This window comes from Tupaia chinensis, unplaced genomic scaffold (assembly GCF_000334495.1).
Source record: "Tupaia chinensis unplaced genomic scaffold, TupChi_1.0 Scaffold000294_5, whole genome shotgun sequence".
Taxonomy (NCBI): domain Eukaryota; kingdom Metazoa; phylum Chordata; class Mammalia; order Scandentia; family Tupaiidae; genus Tupaia; species Tupaia belangeri.
The window spans coordinates 1,591,056-1,609,654 of NW_006159782.1; the positions used below are offsets into that span (position 1 = coordinate 1,591,056).

Here is an 18,599-nt window from a genome sequence, read left to right on the forward strand (position 1 = left end):
CCCCCAGGGGGGATGGTCACGCCGCAATCCCTTCTCCTCCATTCTCCTCTCGGGATCTTGGGCATGCACGCACACGTGCCCGGTGTGAGTTTTAAGCCACCGGGTCTGGGACGTGAACCGTGGTCGACTACATGGGAGTCCAGCGACATAGCCATTACGCCAACTGCTGGTTCCCTCAATGGCAATTCTTTAGGCCCAAGAGGCCTGATACAGTTCAACTGTGGGGTTTTTGGGCTTTATCACTATGTTCAGGAATGAGAACCTAAGAGACTTACTCTTTTTCTTTGACTGTCCAGGAGCTGGAGATGACTGGGTAGCTGAAATACTTGGCTGATCTTCCTCCTCTTTTATCTCAGTTTTTAATTCAGTGCCTCTCTCCTCCGTTTCTGAAGGTTCCACTTTACAATCTTCTGCTTTACTCTGTAAGACAAGGTAGGAATTTCTAGTAAAGCAGTAAGATCATTGTAATACTTAACCTCCTTGTGGACATATCTGAATACCCCTTTCTGAAATGAAAATGAACGCAATGAGATCCAATTATCAGAGTATCTTCCTATAATATTCTCTCCCCTCCCCCGATTGAGTTCCCATATTGAGGCCCTAACCAAATCAGAAATAAATGTCCTCCTCTCACCTCTGGAATATCCTCTGGTTGGGTATCTGCTGTTTCTGGTTGATCCACTTCCATTTTAGTCTCCATCTTCACTTCCTGTGAAGGTTGCTTCTCAGGAATGGTCTGAGAATTCACTTCTGTGCTGCTAGTAGATGGAGGGTTTGATACCTGCCCTTCAATGCTTACAGCTTGCTGAGAAAGCTAGGCAAAAAACAAAACAAAACAAAAAAAAGGAGTGAAACAGGAAGTTTGTCAATTAAACAACAATTAATTAATCAGTTATTTCTTGGCTAGTATTACTATGCTCATTTACAGTACTTTCACTTACTCTGCCTGTTTCACCTCACTTATAATATTTACGCTTAAGTAAAAGGACTTGCAAATGCTGATCGGTTATACATTATACAGATTCTTTGGTAACTACCACGTGGTAGTACATGGAGTGGGGGGGTCTGCAAAGATGACCACCTCAGGAGCTCACATTAACAGAAGCATTATTATAGTACAGTTGCAAAGAATCTGCCTAAACCCAAATTTCTGCTTACTGGAGTTGCAGGCTGTGGAGGCAGCAGTGGCGCTGTTGGTGTAGGAACAGAGGCTGCTGTGCTCTGCTGTGAGCGAGGCTGCTGTTGGGGCTGGTCAGCTGAAGGACCAGCAGGAAGTGAAGACTGCACTTGGGGAGGAAGTTGTGTTGGTGGAGGTGTAGGTGTCTGCCTGGCAGGAGGATGTAGAGCCTGGGATTGTGGCCCTGGTGGCATGGCAGGAGGGGTAGGAACAGGGGCTGGAATTGGTGCTGCTGGTGGCTGCTGAGCCCCTATGCTTGGGGGAGTATGGTGAGGGGTGGGTGTACGGCTAGGTACAGGAGAAGGTGAGTTCTGATGCAGACTTGGTTGAGGGAGGGGGGGACAGTGAATGTGGCTCCCTTGTGACCCAGGAGGCATAATAGGAGAATTCACTGGGCAGGAAGAACTGGACATTTGTGCCTGTTAAATGAAAAACAAATGAAGATGGCAATTAAGAACAGAATTTAAGAAATATTTAAATAGGCAGGTTATATGCATTTAGGACATAAACTGATAAAATTTTCTACTTCAATATGTGGGAAAAAATCCTAACACGGGGGACAAATTTTTGTACCTGATCAACATAGTATTTAACTGAAGAGACTTCAAGCCAGTCAGGAAAATGTTCTCGGTCACCGCACAGGCACTGGAGAGCACTCAGTGCCCTGGGGCCTTCCTATGTGCTCTTTAGCCAGGTTTCCCCCTTGGACATTACAGCTCTAACTAAAATTTTATTTTTAAAAGTGTTCACTACAAATAAGCAAATAAATAACTTAAACACTATCAACTTGAATTATTTCCTAGTCTGTAACAATACCATTGTTATGTCAGAATACATGTTCAGAATACAAAGTCCAAAATTCCTCTTAGTTAAAAAGAAAAAAAAAAATCTGTTTTTACCTACTATTTCCCCTCTTCCCTGTAAAAATCTAGATCAGGACAAGTTTTTTTTTTTTTTTTAAAATCACGAAAATATGTTAAAAAATTTACTATGAGACTTACTTGAGAAGCGGGTACTTGACTGTTAGATGGAGCCAAAGGCATATTTGTTACATTCATTCCCTGCGATGTGAACTGAGTCTGGGGCAGGTACTGGCTCTGGCTGGAAGGCTGCTGCATGCGAGGCCCATAGCCCATAGGCTGCAAAAGACCACAGAGCACCATACCACATTGCTTCATTACAGTTATTCTACAACTGGAATCGACTGCTCTAGGCCTGCTGCCAGGCTGACTGAGCAGAGCAGAAAAGACATGAGGAACAGGTCAAAGGAGAGGCAGAGAGAGAGAGACAGTGGCAGAAAAGCTACTTTTATACCATGATAGTAAGGAATAGCCTCACAACTTATTTAAGCAGAGTAGGAGTATGGACAGTAACAAATGGAGAGGGACAAATGCACATTCTCTTAATACACGTTTGTACTACATGTCTGTAAGACACAAACCTGGAAATCTGACAAGGAGAAGAATAACTGTTTCTTTGCACACCTTGTTGAGTGAGAGAGTGAATTACAGTTTTGCAAGCTGTAAGTTCGGTTTTGTAAGAGCACAAACTCTTAATACTATGTAACAGATAAAAAGTAAAATCAGAAAAGTACCATTCATGATCCACAAATGCTCTAGGACTATTTTATTTCATTTCTGTATCTGCACTACATAAATGCACACCTTTGATAATGGAAGGAAATCTGAGCACAAAAGTCAAAAACTTCATTAGCTAAGAAAAGACACTATTCTTACAGATTAAAATAATACTAGAGGAACCCCAACAAGGCTTAAGTGGAGGCAGCAGTTAACTCTCTTAAAGAACAGTGTGTGGGTTGGTGCCAATGCACAGAGCTACATAGCTACTTTGATAAAAGTTTGCAAAAACAAAACAAAGCAACAAGATAAGATGCTCAGTGTCTCTTCTCCAGTCTTTAGAACGAGGCAACTAACTATCCCTCTATCACCTTTGCAAAAGTCAGATGACTCCTGCCTGGAGAAGGGAAGGCAGAAATCAGAGAAGAAAAGTAAGTGCGAGAAAGTGTGTAAGCTATAACAGACTCCAGGGACAGGAAACCGGCTGCACTTAGTTGGCTTTCTAGTACTATGGTCTTTATAACTATGAACTGTATTTGTTTGGATATAAACCCTTTACTGGTTATTTCATACAGATTTATACTTTAAATAAATATAGATTTAATTTTTTATATGCTTATACTAAAGAGATTCCTTAACTATACTGGGCCCTGTAATTTATGTACTTTAGAAACCTATTTTGCCCATTTAAATTTATATATAACATTTGTGCCATTATGCAAGTTTTGAAAATGACTAACTTCACAGCACTTTAATTTGTAGATGTACTATAATTTAACCATAACAAATTCTCTAACATGCAGTCAGGATTTGGGCATTCCCCCCCGCCCCCCCAAAAATGGGGTAGCCACTGCAACATCTTAACATGGATTTCTTCAAATTATAATCTTGTATTACTTTGCCTTCCAATATCTATTTAATTTTGTCGTCTCAGGAACACATATAATCATTTAAATATGCCCACACTAAGAGCCAAATACAATGGAATTACAATGCAAGAACAAGGTGTTACAAGGTCTTTCATTTAGAAGTAGAAACAAAGAAATGGGATTTTAAAATATCTGTCTATCAGGTAAAAGCCAAAGAGACTACTCCAAGAAATCACACTCACCGGGTTGAGAGGGCCAGGCTGAGTTAACTGTCCATGATGTTGAAGTGGAGAGGTTTGCCGGGGTCCAATAGGGGGCTGAGGCATACTCATCTGACCAAATTGATTCAAACCTGTAAGTACATGCAAAATATTAGCTCTGAACACCTTTGCTGCATTAGAGAATAACAGAAAAGGTTTCTTATATCTGACTATATCAGAAGGTTTTTTTTTTTAATTTCATTTCTTCTGAGAAAGAAAAAAGTATATCCTTTAATAAGGTCTTCATGCCACAATCTACCCTCAGCTTCAGCCAGCCCTGATCACTGGCACGTGCACACACACACCTGGTATTATACTGGGAGGTCCCAGGACATCAACTAGAGACCTTTCTATGTGGGTCTGATTGCATTATCATAGGGAAGCCATCTGATCCTCTGTCATTTTATCAGGCCTAATAAAGGGATCATTTAATGTTATAAATGAATCTGGTTCACTGGCAGCAGCCATAAAAGGGCTTTAACAATGGACATATAGATTTTGAACTAAATTTTGCAATCTGTCATCAATTTCATATTGGCCAGTTGTTTTATTATTTTCTAATATTCATGATATAGCAAGGAAGAGAGAAATGTGTGCACCCCACGGGGTCCTGTTATGCTGCAATCTCTTTCTTCCAACCCTCTGGTCAGGTGGATTCTGGGCACTTTCACACATGCCTGCTATTAGATTGTTTATGGATGCTTGATCATTTGATATAATTTGACTCTTTGACCTCTCAAGACAAACTGCTCTTCACCCACCCTCCCTCTGTGGTGCCAATTCTAAGAGTTTTTTTTTTTTTTTTTTTTTAACTTCTCAGGTACTTGTAATATTTATCATTACAGAAGGAATTGAAATAGCAAGTATAATCTTACAGTACACCTATCAGGGACTGTGTTAAAAATGAGTATGGGAGGAAAAACAACAAAAAAGTAAGTACATGAGGAGGCAGTATCACAATGGCAACCCGAATAGATCTTCTGTACTAAGTGAAGGTGTGTGCACCTGTGACCTGGGCTGGCTAAGACTAGCGGTGGACTGGGGTATGAGACGCCAGTAGGGAAGCCTGTATGTGTCTCTCTTCAAATACGCAAATTAACAAACAACAGCAACAACAACAAATAGCCATGGATTTCTTCTGTAGTTTACCAGGTTGTGAAGTTATCCGAGGCATCATCTGATTTGGCACACTGCCGCGGATCATAGTTGGGTCAGGAAGAGGACCATCTACAGTGGAAAAAAGAAATTCTTTAACAAGTATCTTTGTGTCAGCTGCATTTTACAACTCAGAAAACAAACAAGATACCTTTAACATCTTGAAGAATTCTGTATGAAAAAGAATAGTGCTCTGAACTGGACAAGGAGGCTGAAGAAAATATGTATTTTTTGGAATATAAAAAAAAGGCTCTAGTTTTGGCCTTATTACTTTATGAACCAGGGTGCATTCGATGTTAACAAGAAAATAATATAAAAGCTTTTTCAAAAATATGCAGCTCCTGTAGTACTTAATATATTATTGTTTAACGAAGTTGAAATATTTGGTTGGTATCCAACAGAACAGCTCCACAGATAAGAGCTATAAATTCTGTCCAATGGTGACCAAATTTGATTGTGTCCAATAATACTTTTAGGACACAAAACTATGGTGAGCACTGATTTTAAATAGCATACACAACACAGTGCACATGTATCAAGTGCCTCCTAAAACGCAAAAACATTTACTGGTTCTTAAGTTTTCTTCTTGGATTATCTATACATCCTCTCATATAGCACTTTCAAAGACAAAACTATTCCACCGACCGCTGGTCCCAGTTTCATCTACTATCTTACAGACTTTACAATTAGCTTAAGTTTCGTGCAGAACGTTTAAGTTAACTCTATCAAAACCAAGTATTACAAGCATGTCCATTTGTTCCTATGTCCTTTGTTACTACCCTAGCTCAAGTCCTGTGCTAAAATAAGTCTCCCAACTCTAATACTAACTTTCTCATTCTTTAACATTGGTTCTCCTACTTACTATAAAAAAAGGTCCCCTTGGCATAATGGCTATGTCACTGGACTCCCACATAGTCGACTATGGTTCGAGTCCCGGACCCGGTGGCTTAAACTCATGCCGGGTCCATGTGCATGAGTGCCCAAGATGCCAAGAGGAGCATGGAGAAGGGCTTGCAGTGTGGCCATCCCCCCTGGGGGGTGATTTCTCGCTTTCTATCTCTCTGGTGAGCGTGCGCGCCCTATAGCAAAAACCCTCTCAAAGAAAAAAAAGTCATGAAAAAAGGTCCCCTTGTCATAGGGTCTCCATGTATTTGGTTCCCTTGCTAGAAATGTTATTTTTTCTCACATTTATTTTCATCTCATGGCTCAATGAGAAAACAGTCTATCTGACATACTGCAGTAAATAAATGAAGCTGCTGAAAGCCAGTGGTATCAATAATTCCCCACTTTGGGGCCAGCAGGTGGCATGGTGGTTAAAGGCGCTAGATTCCCACATGACTGACCATGGTTTGAGTCCAGGACCTGGTGGCTTTCTTTCTCTTTCTCCCCCCACCCTGTCTCTCTCTGGTCAAATTAAAATAAACAAATGAATAAAGCTAAATAAAATGATTCTTTAAAAAAAATTCCCCACTTTACTACTTAAAAGGATGAAGGGTGATGAATTTCTCAGCCCTTCTATAATCTACTGGTAGCATTAGAGTTGCTATCTGCTGGCTCACCTGGCACCTCCTACAGATAATAAGCATTCCCTAATTCAATGCATAGTGTTTCAACAGCCTGTACCTTTCCTTGCTACTGTATGCTAACTTCGTATTCCACTTCTTGGAACCAGGCAGTTAGTTAATGAATAAAGACAATGTATAATAATAATTTGGTTAATTTATCAGCTCTAGAATGAAGCCACAACCAGAAACTGAAACTGCCAAGACATAATTTTAACTGATGCTGAAAGAGAGAGAGAAAGAAAGAAAAGGCTTGTAGCCTTGAAATACACTGCGTCAAAGAAAGAGTATGACATTGTAAGTAACATGATATTGTGTGTCTTTTGGACACATGGAAGCATCAGTGAGGCCACTGAACCAGGTTAGCCTATAAACATCTACTGGTTGCCTATCACATCCAAGTCCATGTGTTAGAAACAGCCAATAAAATCCCGTGATGTTCATCTTGTAGGTGCTATTAGAGAAGGCCATCTAGTGCTCTAAAAAAAATGACATTATCAAAATAAGTTGAGTAAGACACCCCAAAATCTTAACTATATTACTCAGTTGCCATTTTTGCTAGGGGATAAATTAATTTATTTGAAAACAAAGGCAAAAGGGCATTTAAAAACTCTAAAACAATCTACATAAACTTAAACAAATTAATGTATTCCGTTAAAAGTAATTTTATCATGAAATTCTCCCAACATAAATATAACAAAAAGAACTTACTAGAAGCCATTCCTGGTTGTGGTTGTCCCATGTTAGGTCCAGGATTCATGGAAACTGGTACCATGCCTGCAGCATTTGGTAGCATGTTTTGTTTCTGTAATCTAGTTCTCCGTTTTTCTTCTAGTTCTTTTTGAATCTTATAGATCTTTTCAGCTAGAAGGTGGTAGTATTCCGCCTTTTTGAATTATTGAAGTAAAAAAAGAGAAATGAAGAAAAAATTACCATCGGGTGACAGTAAAACAAATGAACTACGAACAGATCCTGGCACCACTTAAAAGAACAAGAAGAAAATTAAAATGGGAGTGGTTGGGGGGGGGCAGGGATCTAATCTATGGTTTAGAAAGGAGTTCATGTCTAAAATGACAGCAGTTTTATCATAAACCTATATAGCAAAGTATGCTCTCAAAGTAGGTTTACAAAATAAATGCTGGCATCAATAGGTCATAGAAATAATATACTACATTTCAAAGTAGTGTCACATTAGAAGTGGAAGTTCAACGGATAAATAGTGGGTTGTTGGGAAAGTCATAATGCATTTTTGCATAGAAAAACATGTCATGACTTTCCTAATGACCTAATACTACTTGACATGAAAATATTAAGAAACTAATTTACCATAATCTAGTAAAAATAACATATAGCTGAAATTGCTTGGTTATCTTGACTGTACTCATTCTTGATGGTAACACGAGATGCTTAAAGGGTATCTTCCTGAGAAACAAAGTATTACTTGGACATATGACGTAAGAGAAGGACATTAAGTAAATCAACATTAGGTCCACTACTATCAATAGGAAAAAAGATAGATGCTCACTCGGTTATTCGCAGATTCATACATGTCCCCTTCCACTTTTCGAGCATATGCAACTAAGTTTTCCATCCGTCTGTCTTTCAAAGCAGCAGGATCCGGAGTAGGAAATATGGCTTGAACACTGGGAAAGAGAAAAAAATCCTACCACTGAATATCAGGTCAGCTTTTTATTCACGTCACAGAAACATTAAACACTTTAAACTTGAACCTGATTATCATTTTCCCACTTTTATAAATTGAACATACGGAAACAAAAAAGGGGGAAAGGTTATATATACTGAAAAAAAAAAAAACAAAACAAAAACAAACAAACAAAAAAAAAACTTACCAAAATAAAATTGTCTTGTCATCAAAAAAGGGTTTTCCTAACCGTAATAGAAATGACTACATATAACTTTCTCGTCCCTGTCACTCTAAATGTAGACTGAAAAATCATATTGTATTATCTAAATGAGAAAAATCTAACCTTTGTTACAATTATCAAATAGCAACATGCTTCATATTACTCTTTTTTTGGGGGAGAGGTTTTTGCGATAGGGTGCATGCGCTCATCAGACACAGAGAGAGAGACAGACAAAAAGTGAGAAATCACCCCCCAGGGGTGTGAGTTCAAGCCACCGGGTCCGGGACTCGAACCGTGGTCAACTATGTGTGAGTCCAACAACATAGCCATTACGCTAACTGCTGGTCCCCATATTCTTCTTTCATAAATTTATTCAGCTTACTGGGGCCAGCAGGTGGCATCATGGTTGAGGTGCTGAACTCCCCACATGTTCACCTGTGGTTTGAGTCCCAGACCCAGCAGTTAAAACTCATGCTGGTTTCTCACTTTACTTTTCTCTCTGTCTGTCTCTGGTCAACTTCAATAGGGGGAAAAGAAAAAGACAATGAATAAAATGAAGTAATTAAAAAAAACCAAAAACTCATGCTGGGCACATGTGTGCCCAAAAAATCCTGAGAACAGAGTAGGGACTGCTGCGTGGCCATTCCACCTGGGGAGTGGTTTCTCACCATCTTTCTCTGTCTCTGGCCTCTGCATATGCCCTATAGTGAAACTCTCTTAAAAACAAAAAAACTTTCAGCTTTCTAAAATAAAACCTAATAACCATTCCAAAATCTTAAATGATCAAAAACTTAAAGATCAAAAATGAATGATTGCTGGATTCAGTTTATTTATTTGTTTTAAGAGAGATTTTTTGCTGTAGTGCTTGTTAAGTGAGAAATCACCACCTCCCCTGAGGGAATGGCCATGTTGCAATCCCTTCTCCTTCATTCTCCTCTTGGGATTTTAGGTACATATTCGCATGTGCCTGGCGTGAGTTCCAAGTCGCCAGGTCCCAGATTCGAACCACAGAGAGCCATGTACGAGTCTAGCGCCTTAACCACTAAGCCACCTGTTAGCCACGAGATCCAGATTTTTATTCTCTACAAAATACTTGGCATCAGCATTTCTTAAGACAGACAAGTGGGAGCTGGCAGGGTAGTCTGTGCCTATATTCCCAGCAACTTGGGGAACTGAGGCAGAAATGAGATACCATAAGAAATCATCTTATACACACACTGATAAATGAGATTTACAGGCATTAATTTTATTATTTGGACACCTCAATTTCAATTATATAGTATCTGAAGAAACCAATTTAAGAATATATAAATGAAAGTATAGAAGAATACTCAAGTTGGTAGAAAACCCTAAGCATGAAATGATCTTTTTTTTAAAAAATGATTTTTGCTATAGGGTGTATACACTCGCAGGAGAGACAAGAGACAGAAAGTGAGAAGTTACCCCTTGGGCGGGTGGCCATGCTGCAATTATGTCTCCTCCATTCTCTTCCTAGGACTTTGGGCATGCACACACATGTGCTGGGTATAAGTTTTTGGCCACTGGGTCTGGGACTTGAACTGTGGTTGACCACATAGGAACCCTTTGATGTAACCATTATGCCCTCTTCCGGTCCCTAAAATGAACTTTTAATTGTGCTTGCTTAGGCAGCACATATACTGAAGGAAACATTTAACACTAAGTCAAATGATCAATTCCAGATAATCTCTGAACATTAAATTGGAAGTTCTTACTCTATCACAAAATAACAGATCTATTATTACTTATTAATTCATTTAATTAAAATTATAGAGTTCTTGGGGCCAGCAGGTGGTATGGTGGTTAAGAGCGCTGGACTCCCATACCGCTTGACCGTGGTTCAAGTCCTGAACCTAGTGGCTTGCTTCCTCACTTTCCCTGTCTCTTCTCTCTAGTCAAATCAAATAAAAATAAATAAATAAATAAATAAAATAAAGTAATTCTTAAAAGAAAAAAAAGGAGAAAATTATAACATTCTCTTCTTGTCAAATTCCATTTCTGGTGGTACAATTTTAGATTTCTTACTAAATGAATCTTAGGTACAACTGGTAGGCTAACCTAACAAAGAAGTAAATTAAGACAGTTAAGATCACATGGTTATAAGATAGTATGTATAAATGGAAAAAAGAAAAACATCCTGTTAAGTGGAAGTGAAATGAAAAGACTGTTTTCTCCAAGGAAAATCTCCATACTATTTGAAGAATGAATGCTATGGTCCACGTTCTACTTTTGTGACCTTGCATAGATTACATTTTACTATTCTATAAAAGCCTTTCTCCTGATCTATCAAAACACACTTTACAATAAATAAGACAAAGCTTCTGACTGGTACTACCCAGTATGTATCAATTTCACAATAAATAGTGTAGAAGGTATTTAATAAATTGCTATGTACGTATTTGGAGGACCAGAAACTACAAAGAGATCACCCTACCTGATTCAACTAATAAAAGTTTTATCACGAATAACAGGAAGGGGCCAGCAGGTGGCATGGTGGTTAAGGCACTAGATTCCCACATGGTCAACTGTGGTTGAAGCCCTGGACTTGGTGGCTTGCTTTCTCCCTCTCTCTGGTGAGCGCATGTCCCCTATAGCAAATTAAAACTAATAATAATACATAAAATTAAATAATTCTTAAAAAGAAAAGGGCTTTACCACTGCCATATTTTTTTATTTAATGTTTGCTAAATAAGGTGTGTAACTACCGGAAACAGAGATACAGTGAAAAGGTACCCCTTACAGTGGATGGTTACACCAAAATTCCTCCTGTAGGTCTCCCCACAGGATTCTTGGAATGTACACACTCATACAGGGTATGTTTCTCAAGCAGGTGAGTCTGGGAGCTGAACCACACAGTTGGTCATGTGGGATTCAGCCACCTTAACCAACATGTCCCCAAAGCTGGCCCACCACTACCACATTTTAATGAGCCAATGTCTAGTTTTTCTCATGAAATGAGCTTTGCAAAAGTAATTACATTAAAATGAACATTTTTAAATTACTATATTAATTACTAGCACTAAGCATAATAGTTCACACAATGTTAAAACTGAAGTCTTACAAGTGACAGTGAGAACAAAGGTTAAGAAACAAAAAGCAGACAGTATTACACTTAGAGAACTCAGAATATTCCTCTGGTGGTTACATATCCAACATATTGGAAACATGTTGACATAACTTACAGTTTGTGAACAAGATGATTTCGAAGATCCTGAGTAATATCTTCATGCCACTGTTTCCGAATACCTGTACTGGATGGTTGAGCTGCTGTTGGCATAGGACCCAGGGAGGCCACGCTGGCATTTTCATTCATCATTGGGCTTTAAAGGGGGGTCATAAAATAGTTTTAGTGATGAAGGGTAGAAGAAAGAAGACCTCATTTCATTAGGGCCCACACAGATTATTACGATGGGTTCAATATGCTATGACAATTTAATTGTATTTGCATAAAGGAGTTTAAGGGTGGAAAGTGGTGTGACCAGGTATCTTTAAAGTATATATGTGTTTGTACCTGTCTGAGGGAAGAGCTCCATTTTTTGGCATGGGGAGGAGGAGGATAAAGTCTTATGTTTGGATAAATGAGTCTTGTGTTATCAGACTATGCTGTTCCTTGAACACAGCTTATCTCAGGGAATTCCTTAAGGATTTGAAATGATGCTAAACATTGGAATAGAGAAAACTCCTATTTTATGTAGCTACAACTTTACAACTTCCTACTGTATGTGGAAAGCTGTAGGTAACCAAATAATTTATATACTTTCGATATAAGTCTGTAGGAGGATGAAAGTCTGAACTCATATGTCCTGTTTGTCTTCATTAAGGATATTGTCAAATCAAGGAAACTAAAAACTGAAATACATTATTTAATTTTATCTATTTATTATTATTTAATTTGCTATAGAGCATGAAGGAAGAGAGAGGGAGAGAAAGAAAGCAAACCACTGGGTCTGGGTCTTGAATCACATTTGACCATGTGGGAACCTGGCACCTTAACAACCTCTCCACCTGCTGGCCTCTCAACTAAGAAATTCTTAACAGATATTTGAAATATCAATAATGATACAAGGCACAGACCAGATACAACTTACTTTTGAGAATTTATGGCTGAATGCAACATCGAGTCAGAGAGAAGATTTGGTGTTTGAACCCCTACTCCTCCATTTACTCCCATAGGACTAGCACCTAAGTCAAAACAAACGACAAATAAAAAAGACATCATAATAAATAAAGGGAAGAGACAAAGGAGAAAAAACAGTGCCAAGTACAATAAATTATTAGCAATATAATCAGCATAATGTATATAAAGGATGTAATATGAAGTACCCTTAGAACCAGTAAGAAAAATATGATCAATCCAACAGGAAAGCAACATGCAAAGTGCAAAAAGAAACAGAAAAGCCCTTTTCATACATACATACATACATACATACATACATATATATATATATAAATATAAACACATTACTTAATTTTAGTACCATTACCATTATTTATTTTTAAAGAGATTTTTGCTATAGGATGTGTGTGCTCATGGGTGAGACAGACAGAAACTGAGAAATCACCCCCTGCACGGGGGATGGCCATGCCACAATCCCTTCTGCATTCTCCTCTAGGGATTTTGGGCACACATGCACATGCACCTGGGGTGAGTGAGTTTAAAGTTGCTGGGTCTAGGACTTGAACTGTACTCGACTATGTGAGAGTCCAGAGACAATCATTATGCCAGCTGCTCACCCCATTATCTATTTTTTCTTTTAAAGAGAGATTTTTGCTACAGGCTGCATGTGCTCGCCAGAGAAATAGAAAACTAGAAATCATCCCCCTAGCCCCCAGGGAGATGGCCATGCCACAATCCCTTCTCCATTCTCTAAAACCGAAGGGATTTTTTTTTTGAGAGGTTTTTGCTATAGGGCGTGTGTGCTTGCCAGAAGGACAGAGACAAACAGAAATTGAGAAATTAACCCCCAGGGTGGACAGTCTCACCATAATCCCTTCTCCTCCATTCTCCTCTTGGGATCTTGGACATGCACGCACACACACCTGGCATGAGTTTAAGCAACTGGGTCTGGGACTCAAACCATGGTCAACTGCGTGAGAGTCCAGTGACTAAACATGACACCACCTGCTGGTCTCCTACTACTATTACTTTTAAATTTGCTACAAAGCACATACACTCACTAGAGTGCAAGGATGTCACCAGGTCCAGGACTTGAACCATGGTTGCCCATGTGGAAATCCAGCTCCTAAACCACATTATCTGCTGGCCCCTATTAGTAGCATAAAATTTGTTACAGGGCATGTGAGGTAAACAGAGACAGAGATAGACAGAGACAGAAAGCTGCCAAGTCTGGGACTTGAACTGTGGTTGGCCATGTTGAAATCCAGTGCCCTAACCACACCACCTGCTGGTCCTACAAAAGCCTTTTTAAAAAATACAAATATGGGACCAGCCAGGTGGTGTGTTGATTAAGGCACTCGATTGCAAATTGTCAACTGTATGGTTTGAATCCTAGACCTAGTGTCTTAAAAAGCGTGCTGAGTGCATGTGTGTTTGTGTGTGTGCCCAAAATCCGTGAAGGACAAAGGAGAATGGAGTATCCCGGAGTACTTTCTCATTTTCCCTCTTTCTCTGTTCTTCTCTGGCAAGTACATATACCCAATAGCTCCCTTCCTCACCCCACCCCCCCAAAAAACGCTCAACAACACTCATAAAATATAACCTAACACATCTTTTTTCATGTATGAAACTGTTAACTGATAGAATCATTCACAAAGAAAAAAACGATGAAGATAACAATTCACGCCTGGGGCCTGCAGGTGGTGTAACAGTTAAGGTGGTAGACTCCTACATGGCCAACCAGTCTGAGATAGGATCCAGAGACTTGAAAATCACAGGGGACACCTGTGCATGCATATCCAAATCCCAAGAGAACAAAGGAGATGGGATTACAGAATGTCCATCCACCCTGAGTGGTGATTTCTCACTTTCTCTCTCTAGTGAGTTCATTCCTATGGCAAAAACCTTAAAAAAGGGAGGGAAGGGCAGCAGATGGCATAGTGGTTACACTGCTGGACTCCTACATGGCCGACTGTGGCTTGAGTCCCAGACCTGGTGGCTTGATAATCAAGCTCGGCACATGTATGTGTATGCCTAAGATCCCGGGAGAATAAGGGACTGTGGTGTGGCCACCCCCACCCCCCAGAGTGATTTCCCACTCTTGCTCTCACTACCTCTGTCTCTTTCTGGTGAGCACATATGCCCTAAAGTAACAACTTAAAAATGAATTCACCGCACCTAAAGATTAGCAATCAGATTCCAAAAGTCTTTATAAAACAACGGAATTCAACAGTAATTAGGAGATTAAGAATGTGGTCTAAGATGGTCACTGAGGGCTTAAAGTAAAAAAAATTCAAATTTTGTAAATTAAAGTACATAAAAAAGAAATCCAGGCTCTAAAGGGGATTCTCTCTCCCCCTGCAATCTCTATAACCTGACTTATGAGAGATCCTGTAGCTTTGACTACTTAGTCATGTCTGCCTGCAGAGCTAGACTGCAGATGTTTAAAAATCAGGACCATGCCCCTTATCATGTTTTTTTTTTCAACATGCAGCACATTTGAATGCTGCCGCTTATCATTTGTTCTTCTGCCCTTGTCAATCACAGGTACCTAAAATTTCTAACTGTTTTCTACCACTACAGCCAAGCTGTGTCATAGTGAAAGAATTAACTGGTTACCCCGAGTTGGAATTGTGAAGTTTTTCTACATAGAAACTTATCATCATATCCTATTCTATATAATTCAAATAAATACAGTATGACATAGATCCATAAGAAATACTGTTTTCAAAGACCTGATGGCATAGGGAACATAAACCAGAGATAATTTATCTAAAAAAGTCTTAGTCTCTAATACTGTAAAAGCATAAAAAAATTATGAAGCATATCAAACTAGAAATGGTCTGGTGATAAAAATTAACATTAATATCTAAAAGAGAACATGACGGCAAAATCTGACTTTATAAACCTGACTGTAAGAATCAGAACCTTCAAGCTGGCCCCACAGCACAGCGATTAAGTGCTGTGCACAGAGTCAGACAACAGTTCGAATCCCAGCCTTGGTGGCTTGAAAAAAAAAAACAATATGCTGGGGGCATGAGCATGTCTGTCCATGTGCCTGCAGGCCCTAGATCCTGCTGGGATGGAGAAATGGAGAAAAAAGGATTGTAGTATGACCATGCCCTTTTGGGGAGTGGTAGTTACCTCTGATAGGTAAGTTATAAGAGGCCTTTGACACAGTAATTTTTATAAAGTACATTTAAAATCTTACCATGTAGCAGAAAGAAAGGCAGGAGAAGAGATGGAGAAAAAAAGAGTGGTAGGAAGGGGAGGAGTAAAACCAATTATGAAGTTATTCATGGACTTGTGAATTTCCAAATACAAGCAACACGGCATCTGTGGTCAGGACGATGCACACTTACTCATGTTGCCCATGGGCCGCATGCCTTGTGGAGACTGCCCAGATTGCTGGTTTTGCTGGTTCTTCGCTGGCACCTGGGGTTGAGCTGGCATCTGACTTACTTGGTAGGGTAGTCCAAGAGCTGCATAAGCTCTTTCTATAGAGCTGGGATCAATCTGACTAACAGTACTTAGACTTGGAGTAGACTGCTGACCCACTCCTAGAGAACTAGGATTCCCAAGTCCAACAGGTGCGCCAGTCAAAATTGCTAGAAGAAAAAAAAAAGTATTACAACATTAAACTCGGGGAGGAAAAAAAAGACTAATGCTTTTGAGTGAATTTTGAAAAATACAAATTCTTTTGTCAAATAGATTTTAAGACATCTTAGCAAATACACCGTCTCCCAGTTATTTCCTTAAAAAAATTTCTAGATGAAGTACTGATTCATCAAAGGAAATCACAGTATAAAAAGCATTTGATCCAGAATCCCAAATAGCCACCTAACAGGCCGTTATCAGTGTTCCCGCCAACAGTACAATTGCCAACACCATGTTACTTTGCTTCTGACGATGTTAATGGGAGAAACGGTATTTTGTTTCACACCTTAATGTGATAGTGAACTTTGTTGTTCCTCCCTGTCCCCAACCACCATCAAAATCATCAATTTCCTAGATTCTTAATTTTCTGTTGGGTTATTTATAATTTTTTCATTAAGCTGTAGAATTTAATTCCATCTTCACATGCTCATGTATACTTCCCAATTTGTCTTTCAACTCTAAATGCTTAATATTTTGTTAATAAACAGATATGGTACCTCTATTTCTAAAATGTAATCTTTTAATTTATAACTTCTCTTTTTTCAAAGAAAAACTTTTCTCCATTTCAAGATTATAAAAATCTCAATTAAAAAAAAATCTCGGGAACCAGCAGTTAGCGTAATGGCTATGTCGCTGAACTCCCACGTAGTTGACCGCGGTTCACGTCCCGGACCTGGTGGCTTGAAACTCACACCGGGCACGTGTGCATGCGTGCCTAAGATCCCAAGAGGAGAATGGAGGAGAAGGGATTGCGGTGTGACCATCCCCTCTGGGGGTGATTTCTCGCTTTCTGTCTCTCTGTCTGTCTCTGTCTGGCGAGTGCACGTGCCCTATAGCGAAAATCTCTCTCAAAAAAAAAAAAAAACCTCCAATTTTCTGATTACTTAGAATGTAAGTATAAAAGACTAATTACACAATTCTAAAGTAATGATCTTTGTTTATACCTTAATGCATTTACAAATGAATTCGTCTATTGCTGTTTTTTTTATAAAGAATGAATAGAGTTCTGTAATATCACTTTAGGTATTAAGCAGTTCATTTCTATGCAATAAATTAGTTTAATGGGAAGTAGGAAAAGGAAAAAAAAAAAACCTTTTCTTCAACATAGTATGGCAGCACCAGGTAGTCACAGGAACCTCACATAATCAAGAAGAATACCAAATCCTATAAAAAATTACACTGGTGAAATTCTAAGAATATTTTTTTGGTAAAACCATCAAAACATCTCATCACTTACACTGCTGATTTCTCTTATCCCCAGCATTTTTGAGGGGGAGACACACAGGACAATCATGTCTTGTACAATTCTTCCAGTGTGAAATGATTTGTCGAGAAGATGCACAGTGTGCCACTAATAAAAAGAAAACAAAAATCGTTTTTTTCAAGAGCAGGTTATGCTTTTATATTGCTATTAACTGATTGGTCACTTAAAAAGTGGAACAAATGTATTAACTCATTTAATCTTCATTAACGCCCCTATAAGGGTAGGCTCCTATTAATACTCAGATTTTACCGTTGAGTAATGGGCAAAAAAGATGGGTTGAACAACTTGCACAAAGTCAGAGAGTACCCAAAGTAGGACTCCAACTCTAGTAGTCTAGTTCAAAAGCCCTCATTTCTTACCATCATGCTGTCCAACCTACTTAGTTGTCAAGTAACGGTTTTCTACATTAACATTCTAACACACATGCCTATATAAAGTTGTTAACAATTCCATACAAAAATTGTATTAAATTGGGTATTAGCCTACTTGACAGAAAAGTCTGCATAATATTTAAAGCAGGCCATACAGGGCAAATCAAAGTCACTGAAGATCATCACAAAAGGGGAGATTTAAAATTTCCTCTCTTATCACAACCCTAGAATCATTTTAATACTAAATTTTCATCATCTCCTAATAGAGTAAGGCACTATAATAAAGAAATCTCAAAATAGATTTGATGGGGCTAGCAGAAGGCATAGCAGTTACATTGCTGAACTCATGGCTAACTACAGTCCCAGACCCGGTGGCTTCAAAATCATGCCAGGGGTGCAAGCATACATGCTCAAGATCCTGGGAGGAGTCCTCCCTGGCTGGGGGCAAGGGGAGATTCTCACTTTCCCTCTCACTGTGTCTGTCTGTCTGTCTCTCCAGCTAGCACATGCACCCTAAGGCAAAAACCTCTATTAAAAAAAAAAAAAAAAGTTTGCTTATAACAGCATATAGTTTACTTGTAACAGTCAAAAACTAGATAGATGTAGGGACCAGTAGGTGGCGTGGTGGTTAAGGTGCCGGACACTCCCACATGGCCAGCCATGGTTTGAGTCCCAAACATGGCTTGCTTTCTCACTTTCCCTCTCTC

At 39.1% G+C, this 18,599-nt stretch overlaps 1 protein-coding gene across 2 annotated transcripts in view; it reads right to left on the reverse strand.

Annotated features, from left to right (window-relative positions):
* Positions 1-18,599, reverse strand: part of EP300 (EP300 lysine acetyltransferase) — a 97,001-nt gene that overhangs the window by 32,022 nt on the left and 46,380 nt on the right. For both annotated transcript variants that reach the window (XM_027772739.1, XM_006150739.2), the window contains 12 exons: positions 17,495-17,608; positions 15,963-16,208; positions 12,572-12,665; positions 11,666-11,803; positions 8,126-8,243; positions 7,312-7,486; positions 5,033-5,110; positions 3,866-3,975; positions 2,179-2,316; positions 1,159-1,596; positions 635-814; positions 276-420 (listed from right to left, as the gene is read on the reverse strand). In XM_027772739.1, the coding sequence (XP_027628540.1) occupies positions 276-420; positions 635-814; positions 1,159-1,596; positions 2,179-2,316; positions 3,866-3,975; positions 5,033-5,110; positions 7,312-7,486; positions 8,126-8,243; positions 11,666-11,803; positions 12,572-12,665; positions 15,963-16,208; positions 17,495-17,608 (1,974 nt within the window). The remainder of the gene's footprint in view (positions 1-275; positions 421-634; positions 815-1,158; positions 1,597-2,178; positions 2,317-3,865; positions 3,976-5,032; positions 5,111-7,311; positions 7,487-8,125; positions 8,244-11,665; positions 11,804-12,571; positions 12,666-15,962; positions 16,209-17,494; positions 17,609-18,599) is intronic.